This window comes from Scleropages formosus, chromosome 11 (assembly GCF_900964775.1).
Source record: "Scleropages formosus chromosome 11, fSclFor1.1, whole genome shotgun sequence".
Lineage (NCBI taxonomy): Eukaryota > Metazoa > Chordata > Actinopteri > Osteoglossiformes > Osteoglossidae > Scleropages > Scleropages formosus.
The window spans coordinates 5,492,371-5,510,923 of NC_041816.1; the positions used below are offsets into that span (position 1 = coordinate 5,492,371).

Consider the following 18,553-nt stretch of genomic DNA (forward strand, 5'->3'; position numbering starts at 1 on the left):
AGTAGTAGTATTGCTACTCAAGAGAGGCATCTCTACCGAAATATCTATACCTCAGGTTTCTTATTTAGATTTAGAGCCGTAAAAGTTTTTCGGTACTAGGAGGTAGCGACATTTTCAATGTCACAAGTGAAGAATTACAAGATGAATTAAAGCGAAAAACAGGAGCTACGACACTCCCGGTCGGGGGGGGTCTCCGTGGGTCATGTGACAAGCTCGGCGTTGCCTAACGCGCATGCGCTCGTTTGTCCAGTGGGAGGAGCCGCCGAAGAAATAGAAAAAGTGGACGCTCGCGAGGAGCTGCTAGGTAACGTCCTCAGTAAAAGGAGAGGGTAGTAAGCACGTCACATTCTTGAAATAAGTGAAAAAGGTTTGCGAAGACATTTTTTTTTTGCCCATTGTTTTTTTTTGTTTTTCCTCTCGTCAACTTTTGTTTGTTGCTCTGTGTTGCCCCTGTGCTAGCGCGACTCGTGGACGGCTAGGTAGCTAGGCTCGTGGGCGAAGAAGGCGCTCCGACGATTGCCCCGCTCGGAGGCACTGCGATGCCCTCTGACTTCATCTCACTGCTCGGCGCTGATCTCGACCTCAATTCCCCCAAATCGCTCTACTCGAAAGGTAAAAACCGCCGTGGTGCCGGGGGGGACAGGAGCCTGCGGGTGACCCCGACGCAGGGGAACTTTAATTCGGGCACCACGGTTCCCACCGTTCATCTCAACGGTAAAGTGAACTTCTCTCTCGTCTCGTGTGACGGGCAAGAGCTTGTGGTACTTTAAAAAAAAAAAAAAAACAATGTTTATGTATGTTAATTAAACCTTTTTTTGCAAGTTAAAGAAAGAAAGGTCACCTGAGGGGCATTGATTTATTTTGCCTCGTGTCCAGAGGACAAAGTCAGGACAGTCAGTAAGTTATTAGATGACTGTACTGGTAATTTATTTAATAAAATCTCTATTGTGTTATACAACACTGTTACTGTCCAATTTACTTACAGTGGTAGAAAACTTGTATTTGTTATTAGCTAGCACTGGGTTGGCACTGCGAACTTATGACCCACTGAGTCCTGCAGTGAATTTTCCAAGATTTAAAAATGTCTTTCGAGCTCTTAATTGTGCAGTATTTCCTTCTGAAATACTTCTGAAAATTTATTATGAATGTAATTTGTCTGCCTACCTGGTCTTACATACCTGTCTTATTTATCGAAGCTGTCAGATTTTTACAAAACCTGACCCACAAGAACTATGTATTTTTAGCCTCTTTTTACTGTGGCTTTGCAGAGTTATGAACAAACGACTTGTCTCAGTTGTTCATAAGTTGTTGAGCCAGTGAACTTATATATATATAGATTTGTGGGATGTTTGTTTGAAAGTCTTGACTCATTTTTAGCCATGACCCAGTAGCCACAGTTTGAAAAAATTCTGTTGGAATGAGTGGTGCAAAAGGTCATATACAGTGGTCATTTCCTTTATAATACAGTAAGACATAATTTTCAGTTACCTTTATGTAAAATGCATTTATATTTACATTTATTAAACTGATTCTTTCCTCCAAAGTGACTTCTGTTGTTAAGCTACTTAGTTATTTATCAGTTCATACAGTTGAGTAATTTTACTGGAGCAATTTAGGGTATGTACCTGCTGTAGTGTACTACAGCTGGAGGTGGGATTTGAACCTGCAACCTTTGGATCCAAAGCAACTCTAACCACTACTCTACCAGCTGTCCCCCTAATGCAGCATAGGTGGATTATTTAATTTAAACCTGGATGTTTTTACTTTTATCTTGGCATGCTTGTCTCTCCAAAATCAAACAGAAAGGGCAAATTATAACACACACACTCAAACATGCAGTGTGTGACCATCTTATCTTGGATAACAGTTACAGGTAGTGGGGCTATTTATACAGGTGATTATAGTGATTATAGTCACAACTTTTCCAATGCAGTGTGACTGGTAAAGGGTCCTGGAGCCAAACCTGGCCACTAAATGGTGACACTGTGAAGTCTGAACTTGGAACTTTGTTTTAAACTACTGCTTGGCACTAGTCAAGGATTGAGAACTTTGTGCATGAACTTGTAAATTAAGTTCCTTCAAAGCAGTCAGGACAACATGGTCACACAGATGGTAGTGCTGGTGCCTCATACCTCTTGGGCTGTGGTCTTGGATATGGGTTTCTATGTGGCTCCGTCTGCTGAGTTTGCATGTTCTCTCCGTTTTTGCCTGAGTTTCCTCCCACAGACCAAATATGTGTTTCAGGTAAACTGGTCACTCTAAATTACTGGTATGCGAATGAGAGGAAGAGAATGAGGATTTGTGATTCCTCTGCGATGGACTGCTGTACCCTATCTCATGCCTGTCACTTCCAGGATAGTCTCTGCATTAGGGCAAGACATTATTGATTTTATTAATCCGTACATCTGTTATCAAATTTAAATTGAACTGACGTTAGTAAGCAATACAAGAGACGGGTCACTGTCTGAATGTTGTCCAAGGTTCTGCCCCTGTTCATTTTATATGGGTAATTCCCCTCCCCCCCCCCCCTTTTTTTTTTTTTAAAAAAAAAAAAAAAAAAAAAATCTTTGCAATGTCAGTTTTCTCACTTTTCTCTGTCTTAATGTAAAAGGAGAGTTGTGATTGAAGAGGACATATTTGTGATGGAACAACGGCATCCTGAGATATGTTTGGAGAATGGAACTGATGTAAAGTCGGGGCTGAATTCTGTGACTGAAGCATTTTCTTCTGTAACAGTAATATGCATTTTAGCTAGATACTGTAATCTTCTTTTAGTAGTCCAGTTCTTTAAACACCAGAAAGCTGACTGGTTGTTCTTTTACAGTTTTCTTTTTTGGTTTACAACATTTTATTTTTGCTGTACGATTTTGTATTCGCCTCATGTAAAGTTTCACAAAGGAGCCAACGCAATGTCATTAAAGTCTCCCCAAGTTGACATGTGGACCATACATCCCAAGTGCAGAAACGATGGTCAGAGAAAGTGGATGAGGGATGCCATGAACGGAAGCACTTCAAAAATTAATTTAATTTCTTAAAGCAGTTGAGATCTGAAAGATAGTTGGCAAACAATGAAATTCCTATGTTAAGCTTCTCATGTATATTTCATTTCTTTGTACAAAAGAGGGGCAACACATCTGAATCCTCAGCTGAATTCATCATTAAAACTGTTTAGAACTTGCTGTCCAATTCCTTGTATAGGTGCACACAAATAGTAAAAGGACTCCTGTTACAGACACTGAAATAACATGCTGAACAAATATCAGCAGTACAGCCAAAAAGATTTACCAGCTTAGCCTGTAGAACTTTCTCCCTCATGCTGTAGTCATGAGTGAAGTTACTTGGAAAAATATTGCACTATTTTCTAGAAGTAGTAAGAAATGTTCCGCTCTACATTTAAGGGTACATAAAGTGTACATAGTGTACACTATTTTCTAAAAGTGGTAAGAAATATTATGCTGTACATTTACATTTAAGCTTTTTCTAAAGCTGTATTTTCAGTTCTGGATATGAACTAAGGCCCTTAGACAGTGCTGACATTTGAGACAGTTTTGTTTTCCTGTGTAGGTTGCTAATGACCTACATGTCAGTTTCCTTAAGGAAAAAAACACCAGTTTCCATTGTCAGTGAAAACTCGAGTTGTTTTAATACTATAGTGTTTAAACATTTGGAATTATGTCGTCAAATTTTCAAGGTCTTCCACATCTTGTTTATAGCAAAGCCTTTTTTATTAGTTTGTACTCTGCTGTTAATTTGTTGTAGGGGATATGTTTTCAATTTCCTGTGTATTTGAAGGAGTTTAACGTCTAATTGAAAAGGACTCCTGTATTTTCAGACCAGTTGGTCTCAGTGGTCGAAGCCAGTGAGATAATCTCACTAGGTATCCGTGGACTGTGTCTGCTGGATGCCAAAATGAAATCTGGAGATTATGGTGATTCATGTTTAAAGCCCACTTCTGGTCATGACCTATACTTGTGAATTGTTCTAACACAACTATTTGCACATTTTCTAACCCCCCTGGATTATTTTCACTTCTTGTTCTTGTAGTATTCTGAATTAGAAAAGTTTATTCCAGAAACCCCTTTGCATCACTACAACTATTCCATCTTCAGTGTAACTATGATTAATAAACTAAACATGTTTTAAGTTTCTCTATACCCTGAAGTATGTTTTTTAAAGAGGTTATCATATGGAATTAAAGCCAGCAAAAATCGTCATTTCTAAATGAAAATGTGTTGGCCTAATTACTCAGTTTGCCATGTCTTTATCATGCCACACTGTAGTTTACATAAGAAGTAATCTTGTGGATAATCCGCGCTAGTTGGACACCTGCTCCTTAGTGGCTGCTGTTGTTGAGGCTTTTTTTAATTGCTACTGATAATATGGTGGCATATCTTGCAGTGAATGGTCCTTGTTGTACTCAGCTGCTAGTGGTCCACTCTTTGTTCCACAAGTTGGAGGTTTTATTCCCCTCAATCCGTGAACCAACAAAAGGAATTTTGTGTAGACTTTTTTTCATGTTGTACTAGACATGTATGGGATTTGCAGCAAATGCGTAGCTCTACAGATTTCAAGCTGTTAGCAGGCACTTGTTAGTCTGGGTAGTCAAGGCTTGACGAGTAAAATTTACTCTTCTAAAAATGTATTTTATATTATGGACAGCAGAGTAATAAATTGCAACCAGGTCACTCTTGCTGATGTTTAACCTCTATAGGTAAAGCCTCTTCAGTTATATTTTACAAGGGCAGGTGTGCAAACAACTTAACTATGCTTCAAGTCTCGTGTCCCTTAATTTTTTCTTATTTGCTTCATCTGTTTAAATAGGTAGCGAAAATATTTGCCAACAATAAAGAAGCAACCATTTTTATAATGGAAAGAATTAAATTCTGTTTTGTTTTTCAGTTAGAAGTGCTTGTGACTTTGAAGTAGACTGTCTTGGCTAAGAATACATGTAGTTATAAACTTGCTTGCTTTCAGTATTTACTTGATGCCTATCTGCATTTGTACCAAATTTTGTATAATATCTTCCGAATTGTAGAAGACAATCTAATACTGTACATTAAAGTCAAGGTTTCTCATTAGTGTAATTGGTTTTTAAATCTTACTGTGGGATAGAGAAGCAACATGCCCCTCTGAGGATTTGTAGTTTGTGTTTTTATTTAGTCAGTGGTTTAGTCTGATTAATTTTTGCCATGTTGAAATATGGTTTTAAAGCATCTGCTCTTGGTACTTAATGGGTCCCTTGTTTTAGGCAACACCCAGTAAAGGTGCAATATTTATATGCTTAGAGATAAGGATATATTGATCAAAAGTCTTGTTTTTTAAAGATCCTGTTGTGCATGCAGTGGATGGTGTCAATGAAAATAATGCTGTTTCCACTGGAAGCAGCAGTCTGTTTACAGCTTGGCATAGTGTGTCCTTGGATAAGTTTGACAGGTTTTGCGTCATGAATTGAGCACCCAGCAACAAACCTGATGGCTGAGAGCTCGTGGTGAGAAGCAGCAAGGTGGAACCACCATGGCAATGAGCCATCTGACATGTTGGTTGCACACACTCAGCTGGAGGTATCTTTGACCCAGGCAATCAAGTGGTGCATGTGAATGAGGCCAAGAGGATAGTTTTAACAAAGGTTAACAGCTTTAAACATTGGTCCATTTGTCCACATTGTTAAACCAGATGTTAATTTGGCAAAGTGGTGTGTGTTTTCATACCTTAGTCCATGACTCTTAATAGTTTCTTGCCAGTATTCTGTGCTTTTATTTCTGGAAATTAATTAAGGAAAAAGTATTGTTTCAGTAATATTTCAGCTTCTGTAGTACATGCACAGCTTAGCCGGTGTGGCTTTTGTTGGTTTTCTCTGCCAAAGGCTACTTGGTATGTGGGGTTGCAGTTGCACAGAATGCTGCTCTTGAATCTACAGCCTTTACAGAAAAGCTATCCAAATGAAGAAAGCTTGATGTTCACTTAACCGTAGTGCTATGAGAGCCTGTATTCAGTTCAGAATCTGATGTGCAGTGTTTGCTCTCACAAAATATTTATCATGAAGGTGAGAAGCATCTGTGGATCAGGAGCAGCAACGTGCTCTTCCACCACATTTTAGTGGACATCAGTTTTAGCAAAGTGAGGGCAGAGACATTGTGGACTGACCGATGGTACAGTATGTGGCTAGGCCCTTTGTGGGATGAAAAGAATTTATTTTCGTACCCTCCAGGGCGAAAGCTGTAATTTTGTCCTGAAAATGTTGTTTTCTGAAGTGGTGGTGTTTGAAGTTTCATGGAAGTGTTAGTTGATTCTTTGAATGTTTGTTTCTCCTGTTTTACTCAGTCACTATGAAATATTTGACGTACTTTTGTTTTGGTATGAGCATGATCCAATACTCTCACACAGTAGTCTCACTTTGCACGGTGATCTGTCTAGTTGAGAGCTTCAAAGGAGCCCCAGATCATCATGCAAATACTAGTTGTTCTGGAACACTTGATCCTACAGATTAATCCTGCCAACTTTAAACTTCACAGTATTTTCTAATTAAGTTATTTATGGTATTTTTGGAAGTTTGCCCTCTTTCAGAGCCTGGAATTTAAGTGCTGTTCCAAGTTTCATTCTTAAGTCAGCCTTACATGTTGGATGGATTTCTCCAGTTCTGTTTAATTACATTTGGCATTACATAAATCCAATTTAAATGAAGAAATGATTTTACAAATGTAACTTATTTTAAAATCCTGATCGATTAATATTCATGGATTAAATCTTCAGGATTTTTAAGACAAATTTCAAATGTTTGTGTTGTCCAGTATCTGTTTTCACCCAGGCGCACGTGCATACACACCCACATGCGCACGTACACACTATATATTGGCCTTTTTTAAGACCCTTCTTTCTGGTGTCCACTTGCAGTTGTTAGTTAAACATTTAAGGTGAGCTTTGGTTTTAAAAAGTCTAAATCATTCATTTTGTGTCTTTGTTTGGTAATAGATGATGGTCTAATGTACATCTGGGAGTAAACCTCTTTGTCGTCTCCACTGCAAATGGTGCCAACTTGTACACTGAATACAGTGAGGTATTTGTGCTCTAGAAATTAAAAATGGTGTTTTCAAAACACTCAGAACCACTCTATGAATATAACTGTTTGTTTTTGCTAATGTCAGACAATCCCACTTTTCTACTGCTGTCCGCTGAGTCACAGCAGACACGGCGTCACCAGATCTCCCACGTGTTGGAGAAGGTAACCTCTGAGTGCTTGTGCAAATGCTACGCTTTAGACTCACTCAGAAGTCATTGTTCCTTATCAATGTATCAAATCATACATTTTGATTTAAGTTCCTGTTTTAGGCGTATATGATCTTAAGTGTTCAGCAGATATTATCCAGGAGTCAAATAAATTGGATGTTTCTTTATACTTAGCTGGTCTGCTGAGTTTCTTCTTCTTTTTTTTTTTTTTTTTTTTTTTTTTTTTAACTTTTCATTCTTATGTTTTCACCCAGCAGTAGCTCTGCATAGACCCTGGGGATGCTGTGCACTAATGAACCATAGGCTCATGTGACTATGATGCCAATAGGACTATGGGAGATAGCAGAGCCATATGTTCACTACTGTTGTAAATGGTAGGGAAAGGCCCCTGAGAAAATGCTAATGGATTTATTTTTATCACTAATTCACTTGAGGGCTTGAGCTGTAATGCTGCTTTTAGTAAACATTCTCCAGTCTCATTCATAACCAAGAGGAGGAGGTCCCAAATAACCACAAAAGAATTTGTATTTTGCAGTTTAATGGAGTTGACGAGCTCATTCCTCTGGGGAGCTTTGAATCAAAAGAGTGCCTGACTGGTTTTTGGCATTAAAACCCATGACCTTTGCTGGTACCTTTGCTATCTTGCGCTTGCTTTCAGATGGTTGAGGCAGAAGGATTCATGTTGCCAGCTGTTTAAGGCCTTGGATTGTGGTCGCTGGCTTATGTCTCATTGTGATTTGTTTCCATCCCCGAATGCTCCTTTGGTGCTATAGTTAGTCTCCTGAAGCACCCAGATAATTTTTCATTAGCCTTTGCATGGCAACTGGACTGTGGTGGTATGTAAATCGGTACATGCACTCTATCAATATTAACTTTGCTTTGTTCAACAAACGTTGTGCACCTTTACCCTTTACTGAAATTGCTCAATTTCCTTGCTAGCCAGAGATCGATCTGTCAAAAGCAATGAAGATATACCATTTTTACAGCTCTAATAAGACAAGTGCAGCACTGAAGTTTTTCTTTTATTCCAGTGTTTTATTTCTTCAGCTAAGTTTGTAGCCAAGTCTTCTACTTTTCAGATGGAGTGGAGTTTGAGTCTCATGTTACTGAGTCCATATGACTGGGCACAAGGTTTGAGCCTAGGTCATGAATTAATGGCTGGATCATTGCCTGACTCTGACTCACTCATGCTCGAGTTCAAGTTTCAGTAATTTAAAATGTAAAAGCTTATAAAAAGTTTTGGTTTTAAATGTTGAAAAATGCTGAACTCGGGCATCTTCACGCATTCAAATGTAGTCCTTAATACTGATTTAAAGTGAACAAGTAGCCTTAACACATTTTTATTTTTGTAAAAATGACTTGTTCTGAGCACGCTGCTTAGCGTTTTAATCGGAGTACAAGTCGGAGTCTGTGTCATGCTCTAAGACCCACTCAGAGTTCCACAAAATAGCCTTAAGCTGTAAACAAACAAAGTGAGCACTTCAGCAGTGCCCCAAGTTAAGATGTCATTCAGTTTTCTCCTTATTGCATTCTAAAATTCGTCTTTTGGTTCTTCTCACTTCTTTCTTCTTTAATAAATACAGGTATCATCATTACGTGGACTTAATTCATTCCTGAAACTGGTTCATATACCAAGAGTCTGTAAACAGGGAACTCCTTCACCATTAATTTAAGTAATATTTCTACAAACAATTAAAAACAGTCTGAAGAAATGGTAAAACATTAAGATAACAATCAAGAATGAAATTAAAAACTAAAATAAGGGTTTTATTATTAAACTACTGGACAGTAAGTATACACGTAAACATATGAAAAACACAGAATAGCTTTACATTTATTCATTTAGCAGATGCTTTTCTCCAAAATGATTTACATCTCAGAACAATACAATAAATGCTGACCATCAACAGAAGGAGAGATTTGGATGCATACATGATTTCTGAGTACAGTAAATTTCACATTCTGCCATATAAATCAGTATACATTACACAGGTACCTGCATATATGCTTTCCCATTATTAAACATTAGTAAACATGAAACGTGCACATTTATCAAGCACTTATGAGATCTGGGGCAAAATGAGTCTGAAAGACATGAGTTTTGAGACCCCTCTTAAATGTAAAGAGGTACTTGAACAAAACTCAAAAGACAAAGCAAAATAACGAGGAGGTTATCGCATATTGTTGAGAAGTCTGCACTTATTGATTTACAACTTCAGTGTCATCAGGGAAAAGTGTACCTCAAACACTTTGGGGGGGGGGGGGGGGGCGGTCTGTATACTGAGCATGGATACAGCTTTACTAGTGTCTTTTTAACTGAGTGCTGTCAACGGCCTCCCTGGCTGCTCCACGCATGGGAACATATTTGCTCACTGTGTAGTGATGTTGTAAGCTTTAGGTATAGTGTGGTAAAGGATGCAACAGGTCTGGGTATAAGTATGAGCACAGAGGCACAGACACCATGCACAGAGTGTATGATGAAAATAACCTCCCTCAAGCAAATACTTGCCTCACGGCCAAGTTATGCCCCACTCACTTCAGCATCAGCTTTGGTTTCTGTTAAGACCTGCCATGTGATCTGCTCATTTATACATAGCGCAGTTCAACTTATTATTCTTAATTTTTTTCTTCCTTGGCTTTTATACATGTAAATAGAGTAAACATATTTCAGTGCACTTTTGCCATTTATGGTTGCTTAAGTGTTTGGCCATTGTCGGTTGGTTGTTTGTCATCTTCCTTGTTTTTGTAATTGCAAGAGAGATTAATTTTTTTAAATTATTTTTCCTCAGAAAGTTAAATAAAATTAAGTTGCTTAATATAGCTTTGTTTGACAGGCACATGGTTTTCTGTTTAAATGGTAAGCAAGTTTTGCTAAATCACTTTTCTCTGTAGATACTTAATTGCTGTATTTGCTTGGTTACTGCTTTTTAGTGTTAGCATTGCAAAGGCCCTCATGCATAATGTATGGAGTGCAGACTGCTTTCAAGCAATTAGAAATTAAGCAGACTGTCCTGAAATGGTACTGAACCTAACTTATGTACTAAATGATGTATGACACTCCCTACACCACAAATGAATCTTCTGTGGCCATGTGGAAAAAGTCACTCATGATTGTAATCACAAAAAATTTATAGAAAAGTATAGAGCACATAACAGAGAATTGCCATGAAGTTTTAAATACCATGCATTAACAAATACCATGTCTTAAGTTGGAAGCATTAATGGATGTGATCATAAGTGAATTTGCTCTTAAATCTGTAGCATTTTGAATTGTTCTCTCCATAAAGCAAATCAAAGCTGAGTGTTTTCGGTAGAAGTTAAAGCTGATTACGCTTTTGTTTGTACTGGTTTACGGTACCAAGGGTCATTTTGTGTTTTCCACAGACTTAACCGTATTGATTATTGCCAGTGTCTACCTGTTGCACAAGCTGAGTATGAGTTTCTTGCATTTTTGCCAAATTAACTAACCAAGTTGCAAAAAGTTGTCACTATCATTTGAACATAAGGTATGGAGCTGTTTAGTTTTGTTTTGTCGTGGTATTGCAGATTGTAGACTAGTCTTGTTTAGATTGAGATGTCCTTGCAAACACGCAGCCGGTGACTCTGAGAGCATTTACACGAAGGTCCATCTGTACACCAGTCTACATGTTCAGCATAAACATACGTTCAATGTGACCATGATCTCGGTCACCTTCGTTTTGCTGGTCACAGGCCTCAGCAAGAGCTGCTCTTGTGTCTCCTGGACGTGCTGTTGCTGTGGAAACAAGAGGCACAGTCTCCGTGAGAGGGGTGCAGTGTTAAGTAAAGCAGTGCATGAGAGTGGCTTGGTCAACATGGAGAAATTAGTTCCCTGAGTAGGAGTGTGACGGCTGCTTTGTATAGTGTGGCCATGCTGCAGCCTGTTTAATCTGATCACTGTACATAGCACGCTGAGACTATATTGCCACTACATGGCTTACAGAGCCAAGACTTATTTGTGACAGATTTGTTGACTGTGTTGTAGCAGGTGAAGTGTATTTAAGTTGAATTTCAAAAACAAACATAGTGGTGGCCGATTAATCTTTGGATCCGTTTTTCATGTAACGTTATGTGTAACTTCAGTGTATATAACTGTGCCGTGGTTTCCATTGTTTTTAACCAAGCAGTCCCTGAAATTGTCCTGGTTTCAGTTTACTCTTAAGTTTTTACAGCTGGTTAATGATTAACTTTTACTAGACTGCATTTGACTGGTGGGCTTCAGGTAGGGAGGGTTCCTGTTTGCTGCTTGTGTGTGCTTCAGGTCAGAGAATTGTCACCCACAGGTTTTCAACCTGTAACTACTGGCAGTGTCAGCATCACCAGTCAACATAGTTACTTGTTTTACTGTCAGATTAACTAAAATCAAATGATTTTGTCCCCAGTAAACATCAACTGTACACTGTGATTTGAATGCCTGGTGAAGCGTGTATGTACTGTTGCTGTGTTTTAAATTCTTTACATATGCTTAGTACCTTTAAGCTTTTGGAAGTGGCTGGCTGCTAAGAACTCAGGCGGCAAGCAGCCAAATGTTAACTGGACAACCCTGTATTCGATGATATTTTCTACCAGCTTTAAGTACACCTTCTATTACTTAAATTTTTTTTTCTTTTCTCCAAAGTATTCACACACAACTGTCTGAGCTTTCAGTAAGCACTGGTATGTGTGCTTTTTTTCCAATTAGATCTTTAACTATTTAATTTGACCTCCCCACCCTTTTCATCAACAATATTACATATTGTGAAACATGTATTTAACTGTTTGTTGTATTGGATATTGATAAACGCTTGGCTTGCTTTTCTGGCCATGGTGTAAAATCAATTTCCACAATGGCAAGCTTTTACTAGTCAACTGTCTGCCTGACTGGCATCTTGCTTTTAAAGCTGTGGCCTGAAGATGTGAGAACTTATTTATGACAAAAAGTCTGCTCATGAGCACCCTTGCCTGGAGGTGGAGCAAATGTGCTTATGCACTGCAATGAAGGCAATGAATTTTGCTTCCTAGAATGCACAACAAATATCAGATTTGCAGCTTTGGAAAGTATCATGTTCAGTATATAGTACTGTATTGACATACTGTAGTATGTTCATCTGCCACACCTTATTACTGACATAACCATGAACTTTGTGAATGTATCAGAGTATGACTTTAGCATGATCACTAATTTCCAACAGTTTACGTAATGGTTATGCTGCCACCTTGCAGTGGGAGGGCCTGAGCTCATCTTCAGTTTCTGTTATGGTAACTTTAATCAAGGGCAGTTGGCCTGAAGTTCTACAGTAAAAATTACCCAGGAGTAATGATGGGTTAAGAATTGTACATAGCTCTTAATCAGTTATTAATCATTTTGTGACTTGGTATAGTTGGTATTATTCTGGTACTGCAGGAGATCCGATAGCGTTACAGCATATTGTTTTTACCATTATTGGATCAAATCGGTATGAAATGTGGTATGAACTGCTTTAAGATAAATAGTGTTAATCTATTAAGATGAACATACTTGCTCAGTGCTGAAAAACACAATATAAAGCCGTTGTGTCCAATATGGGTTGCTTTCTTGCTCTCTCTCCCTCCAAAGCCATTGAAATGATGAAATATTTAGAAGGTGAGTCAGAGCTTTCATGAACCCATACACCTGTGGGAGATGTGAAGGCTTGACCTGGTTACGCAGCTCGGCTTACAACACCATGGTGACCCGTGGTGATTCCCTGTTTCTACTCGTGATTTTACTCACTGCCATCCTGCCCCTCTTTACCCCCACATGTCAGGTGTTCCATTTTCAGCATTGCTACCAAACACCGTTTAGAAAGAGGACCTGTCATTACGGAGAGATGTGGGTTGGGAATTATTTTTACCTCTGACTTATTTTTACTGATTGTTTCTAATATGTCGCTGCCTACGTATGCTGCCATCTGGACGGTCATGTTGCTCCTGGGTGATATGCTGCAGAAGCACGGGCCTCACTGAGATTTCCTTGCTTCTATGTTGTAAAAGGGCTTTTCTTGGAGCTATCTTGGTCCCCATCTCAGTCTCACCCCTACAGCACAGGTTGCACAGACTTCCAAATTACTGGAAAGGTATTTTGGTGGCTTCTACAGCTATCAATATATGCCCTCTTCAACTACAACATGACACAATAGAGTGGATTGGTCAAATGTGCTTAAGCTGTTAGAATACATGTGCTTATTCTCATATTGGTTTTCTCAAGTTCAGTCAGACCTCATGATTTTTAATAAGATCACATCAAGAAAATGAGTGAAAATACTATATGGCAGTTACAAAAATATTATATTCTAACCAGTTGTGGTGATTTCCTTTGCAACTTTGCGAAGTCTTATGTCGAAATGAGGGAAATATCCTTGAATTGAATGCTGTCAGGTAACTTGTTGCTAATGGGGCCAATATTTCGGTGTGAGAGAGCTCATGCTGTTGGCACACAAAGCACGGCACTGCTACTTAACAGATGTGGACCTCATCAGCATTATTACTAATTTTGAAAATGAGAATGTTGAAAAAGTCCCCTTGATAACATGTGCAGTAAGGCTTTTATGCATGAGGGCTCCATTATTTTAATACCTAAGAAATGCACTTTTCAAAATTGCATAAGGCTAGTCTGTTTGTACAGCATGGAAGAAATGTTACTTCTGTATTAGGGTATATGCAAAATACGGAGTGCATCTTGTTGATTCTACATTGAAGCAGATGGAAGCAGTTATCTTTGCTGTTTGAAGTAATCTTTGCATGTGTGAGGGTCTAAATCATGCCTGCCTCTTAAGCTTTCAGTACACATTGGTGTATGTACTGCTTAATTTTATCTCTTTCCTGAGATTCAATGGGCTTGTCTAAACAAGGCATTAGTGAGAAATCCTAGCAGGTCCTTGCTATAATGATGTTTTCACTTGCGTACATTTTTGTTTCAGACTTTCTGTTTAGAGTATCTGTGCTTATTCATCATGCAGCTTTGTAGGTTCTCCATTTTGCTAAATTACAGTAGCTTGCATTAGTTAATGTCATAACTAACAGCAGATGCCTAATTTCCATCACACAAATGGCTTGTATTGTTACATTTCAGAATACTAATGATACTAGAGATGGACAGTAAATTTGCATGAACTTCCACCATTAAAACTGTATACTGCCCATAAACCAAAGTCTTATTTTGTTTAACTGTAATCTTTTGTTTCTTCATTCATTCATTCTTTTATGAGTTGTGACTATACAAGGACTTAAAAAAACCAGTTTGATGAGTTGCGCTCGTAGCAGTAAGATACTGTACTAATTTTCAAAGTGAAATATTATGATTCTCTTAATTCCCTGCTTCTCCCTTTTACCTTAATGGTTAGATGAACTTATTTATGCGCAATTGCTATGAATTTCCTAGTGTGATGGTGGTACTGCTGTTTACCAGCTGCATGGCAAACACTCAGAGCACTAAAGTGCTTGCTCATGTCTTTTCTGTAACTCTGTTTTAGCCAAATTTAACATTTGGCTTGGTAGTAGGTTTAGCAATCCAGCAAAGCAAATATTTGACTGTGTAAAATTTATCATACTGATGAAATACTTTATGTATGGTTACATTAGATCTAGAGGTAGATGTAACCCAGACAATACTGTGCCAGAACTGCTGAATGTTGGGACAGTTATCTGATCCATGGCTGATCTCATAGGAAGTCATGCATATCTGCTCCTGTAACCAATCCTGCTAAGATAGCAGGTAATTGTACCATTAGTTGGCATCTCATTTTGAAAGCATCCCTAACCCCATGCTCTGTCAGTGGTCGGTCATTTCTGGGTTTTGGTACCAAATGTGATGTGCAAGGGTGTCTCAGGTCTGCAAGGAGACAAGTTTGTGACAGCAATGGGCCATAATCAAAAGAAAAATGAAACTCAAGATGAATAATGACAGAAATGGCTATTTACATTACATTTATTTAACAGACACTTTTCTCCAAAGCGACTTCCAATGAACTCTATGTAGCGTCAGCCCGCACACCTTATTCACCAAGGTGACTTATACTGCTAGATAGACTACTTAGAATGGGTCACCCATCCACACATCAGTGGAACACACTCTCTCTGTCACACACACACACACACTATTGGCGAACCTGAACAGCATGTCTTTAGACTGGGAGGAAACCAGAGCACCCAGAGGAAACCCAGACAGACAGAATGGGAATTTAACCCATGTCCTCTTGCACCACCCAAGTGCTGTGAGACAGCAGCACTACTCGCTGTGCCGCTGTGCCGCCGTGCCGCCGTGCCACATTCTCTTCTGACAAGAGAATAAAATTACCAAATAACTGAGAAAATAAACATGGCGTTTAACAACAGAACTCGGATTGTCAGGAAATCATTGGCGAGGCCAACCATCCATAGTTCTGTTTTCAATTACTGCCTGTCTAGTGCAGGGATGGAGTATGCAAAATCTGTCCCGGAAGCATAGGGCATGAGGCAGACTACCGTTTGGAAGGGACATGAGACCATCCACTGGTCAGTTGCACATTAATCATACACACCCTCAAAACTAAGACTAACATTTATTGCCACAGTGTTTAATTTTCAGGGGGTGCGGCAGGTTTGGCGGGACCTTCTCTTTGGTGGGTCTGGGGTTCGAGTCCTGCTTGGGGTGCCTTGCGATGTCCGGGATGTGTCCCCCTTCCTCTCTAGCCTTACTCCCTGTGTTGCCGGGTTAGGCTCTGGCTCGCCAAGACCGTGCTCGGGACAGGCGGTTGTAGCAATTTTGTTTGTGTATGTTTAATTTTCTTTCTTTTATAGGGATGTTTAACTGAGTTGTTCCCTGGTGTTTGATCCCTCATAAACTGTCCCCATGAAGTTCATCTGTCACTCTGGGAGGTCGGGGTGGAGTCTAGGCTGCTTCCTGCCACTTTTGCCACGTTTTAAATTTCTGACATGATTCTTGGTGTACGATTTTCCGTTTCAGGAAGGGATTTCCCGGTTGAGTGTTTGGTGTACGGTTCCTTGTTCTTAACCCGTCAGGGAGAGGGAGAAGAAGGTGACCTATTTAGTTCTGTGATGATAGTGACTTCTTGTTTTCCTGTCATCGTTCTTGGATGGATGTTTCACACTTCACATTTCTAATTGTTAAGCTGGCAAAAGGCTAAAGCTTTAATTAGTCTTTATGAAGTCCTCTTACATGATTAATACACTGGAAGTTTAACATGCAACATCCCTGGGTACTGACACTCTCCATCATGCATGCTTGCTTACACACCGAAAATGAAAAGGCTGAAAGAGCATCATAAACCAAAACCCTTTTTTTTCTTGTTTCTACTGTTCTTTTCTTTCCCAGAAAACACTGCAGGGCAGAAATAGCTCCTTGTACTCCTAATTATTAGGTGCATTCTTTTAATCAGCTTATTCTAAAATTATGACTAAATTGAATAAGCTGTACTAGTAAATCAAGGAAAACCTAATGGAAGTTTCAGATGTGACCATGTTAATTATATAACGCATTTTAAGCCCCTCAACATTGATGACTTCCATAATGTTTACATGGGATGGTAACATCTTTGTCTGATATCTGCAATTTATGTTGGATAATTTAAAGCCAAGTAAATGGCTCTGTTGGACTTTCATTTGGCCAAGACAGCTGTGAGTAATACTACATTTCTGGCTTCAGTCCATTTTAAGTTAAGTCAGTAGAAATTAACCTTTTTGCTGTGATTTGACTTGGTAGCAGTTTTTTAATGATGAGCTGGCTATGTGGAGCTGTTGCTCTCCATTTGCTATGCTAGTTGAGAAACAAAAGGTGCTTTGTGCAAACCCTAAGATGGATCTCCACTGCTGGTGCTGAGCTGTGCAAGAGACTCAGTTGGAACATGAGGGACTAAAGGACCCAAGCCCCCCCAACTCATTTTCCCACTTGCTGCATAAATACCTGAGGGGTACACCCAGCACCTTATGAAATTGCATCCCTGTGCTACTGGGGCAACCATGTAAATAGCAGTGGGTTTGGCAAGGGAATGGAGGGTCTCCTGCCACCTGTGTGATGGTATTGCTTTACTGTCACCATTGGCTGTACTGTTTTCCCACCTGGAACAGTTTCTTTACTTTGCCGTGTTTCTCTGGCCCCTGGCGTGTGTCCGTGTGTGCGCGTGTCCGTGTCCACTCCGCTTGAGTCAATACCTTGAATTCTTCATTGCTCTGAGGTTCTGCTTTCATCTCAGCTGAGGCATCTGTTCCTCCTGGCAGAATGTGGATGCAGACACAAACACCACAGAGATGCATTTCTTGGCAGATAAGTTTTTCTGTCCATCTGCATGACTTTATGTGGCTGCAGGTCCTTTGTCCTGCTGACTATACAGTGTGCCAGTATGCGTCTGTGTTTGACCAGCAAAGGGGTGGAGCGGGACAGTTGAAATCATCTAAACGGTACAAAAGTTAAAATGGATACTTCAGCATTCTATGGTCTCATTTTTATGCACAAATTTTCCTATCTGTATTTCGTCTGTGTGCCAAAATGTATTTGATAATACGAAAACTAGTATCCATTCCTCCATTTTCTTGACCGCTTGTCCTTCTAGGGTCGCGATGGCAGTAGGGAGAACAGAGAAGCCCAGATGTTCCTGTTCCTCCAGCTCAGCCCAGGGGATCCCCAGCCACCCCCAGGCCAACTCAGAGCTATAATCTCTTTAGCTGGTCCTGGGCTGACCTCAGGGTCTCCTCCCAGTTGTCCATGCCTGGTATACCTCCAAAGGGAGGCGCCCAGGAGGCATCCTTACCAGATGCCCGAACCACCTCAACTGGCTCCTCTCAATGCGGTAGAGTAGTTGCTCTACTCAGAGCTCCTCCCGGATGTCCGAAATCCTCACCCTGTCACCGACAGTGAGTCCCACCACCCTGCGGAAAAACTCATTTTAGCTACTTGTATTTGTAATCTTATTCTTTCGGTTATTACCCAGAGTTCATGATCATAGGTGAGGGTAGGAACGTAGACTGACCGGTAAATAGAGAGCTTTGTCTTATGGCTCAGCTCCCCCTTCAACACCACAGTTTGGTACAGTGACCACATTACTGCTGCAGCTGACCTCGCGCTCTCTTCTCCCCTCACTTGTGAATAAGACCTCAAGATACTTAATTTGCCGTAGGTGAAGGAGTTTTTCTCCCCTTACCTGAAGGGGTCATGTCATCCTTTTTTGTGAAAGAACCATGGACTCAGACTTGGAGGTGCTGATCCTCATACCAATCGCTTCACACTCAGCTGCAAAACGTTCCAGTGCGTGCTGAAGGCATCCATGTGATGGTGCCAAAAGGGCATCATCATCATCCGCAAAAAGCAGAGACATGACCT

At 39.9% G+C, this 18,553-nt stretch overlaps 1 protein-coding gene across 3 annotated transcripts in view; it reads left to right on the plus strand.

Annotated features, from left to right (window-relative positions):
* Positions 1 to 255: 255 nt before the first annotated feature.
* Positions 256 to 18,553, plus strand: part of nfat5b (nuclear factor of activated T cells 5b) — a 49,872-nt gene continuing 31,574 nt past the window's right edge. For 2 of the 3 annotated variants that reach the window (XM_018752677.2, XM_018752679.2), the window contains exons 1-2: positions 256 to 304; positions 460 to 612. In XM_018752677.2, the coding sequence (XP_018608193.1) occupies positions 540 to 612 (73 nt within the window). In that variant the 5' untranslated portion in view covers positions 256 to 304; positions 460 to 539. Of the gene's footprint in view, positions 368 to 459; positions 613 to 18,553 lie in introns of all 3 variants that reach the window. The other variant, XM_018752678.2, reaches the window with a different exon arrangement.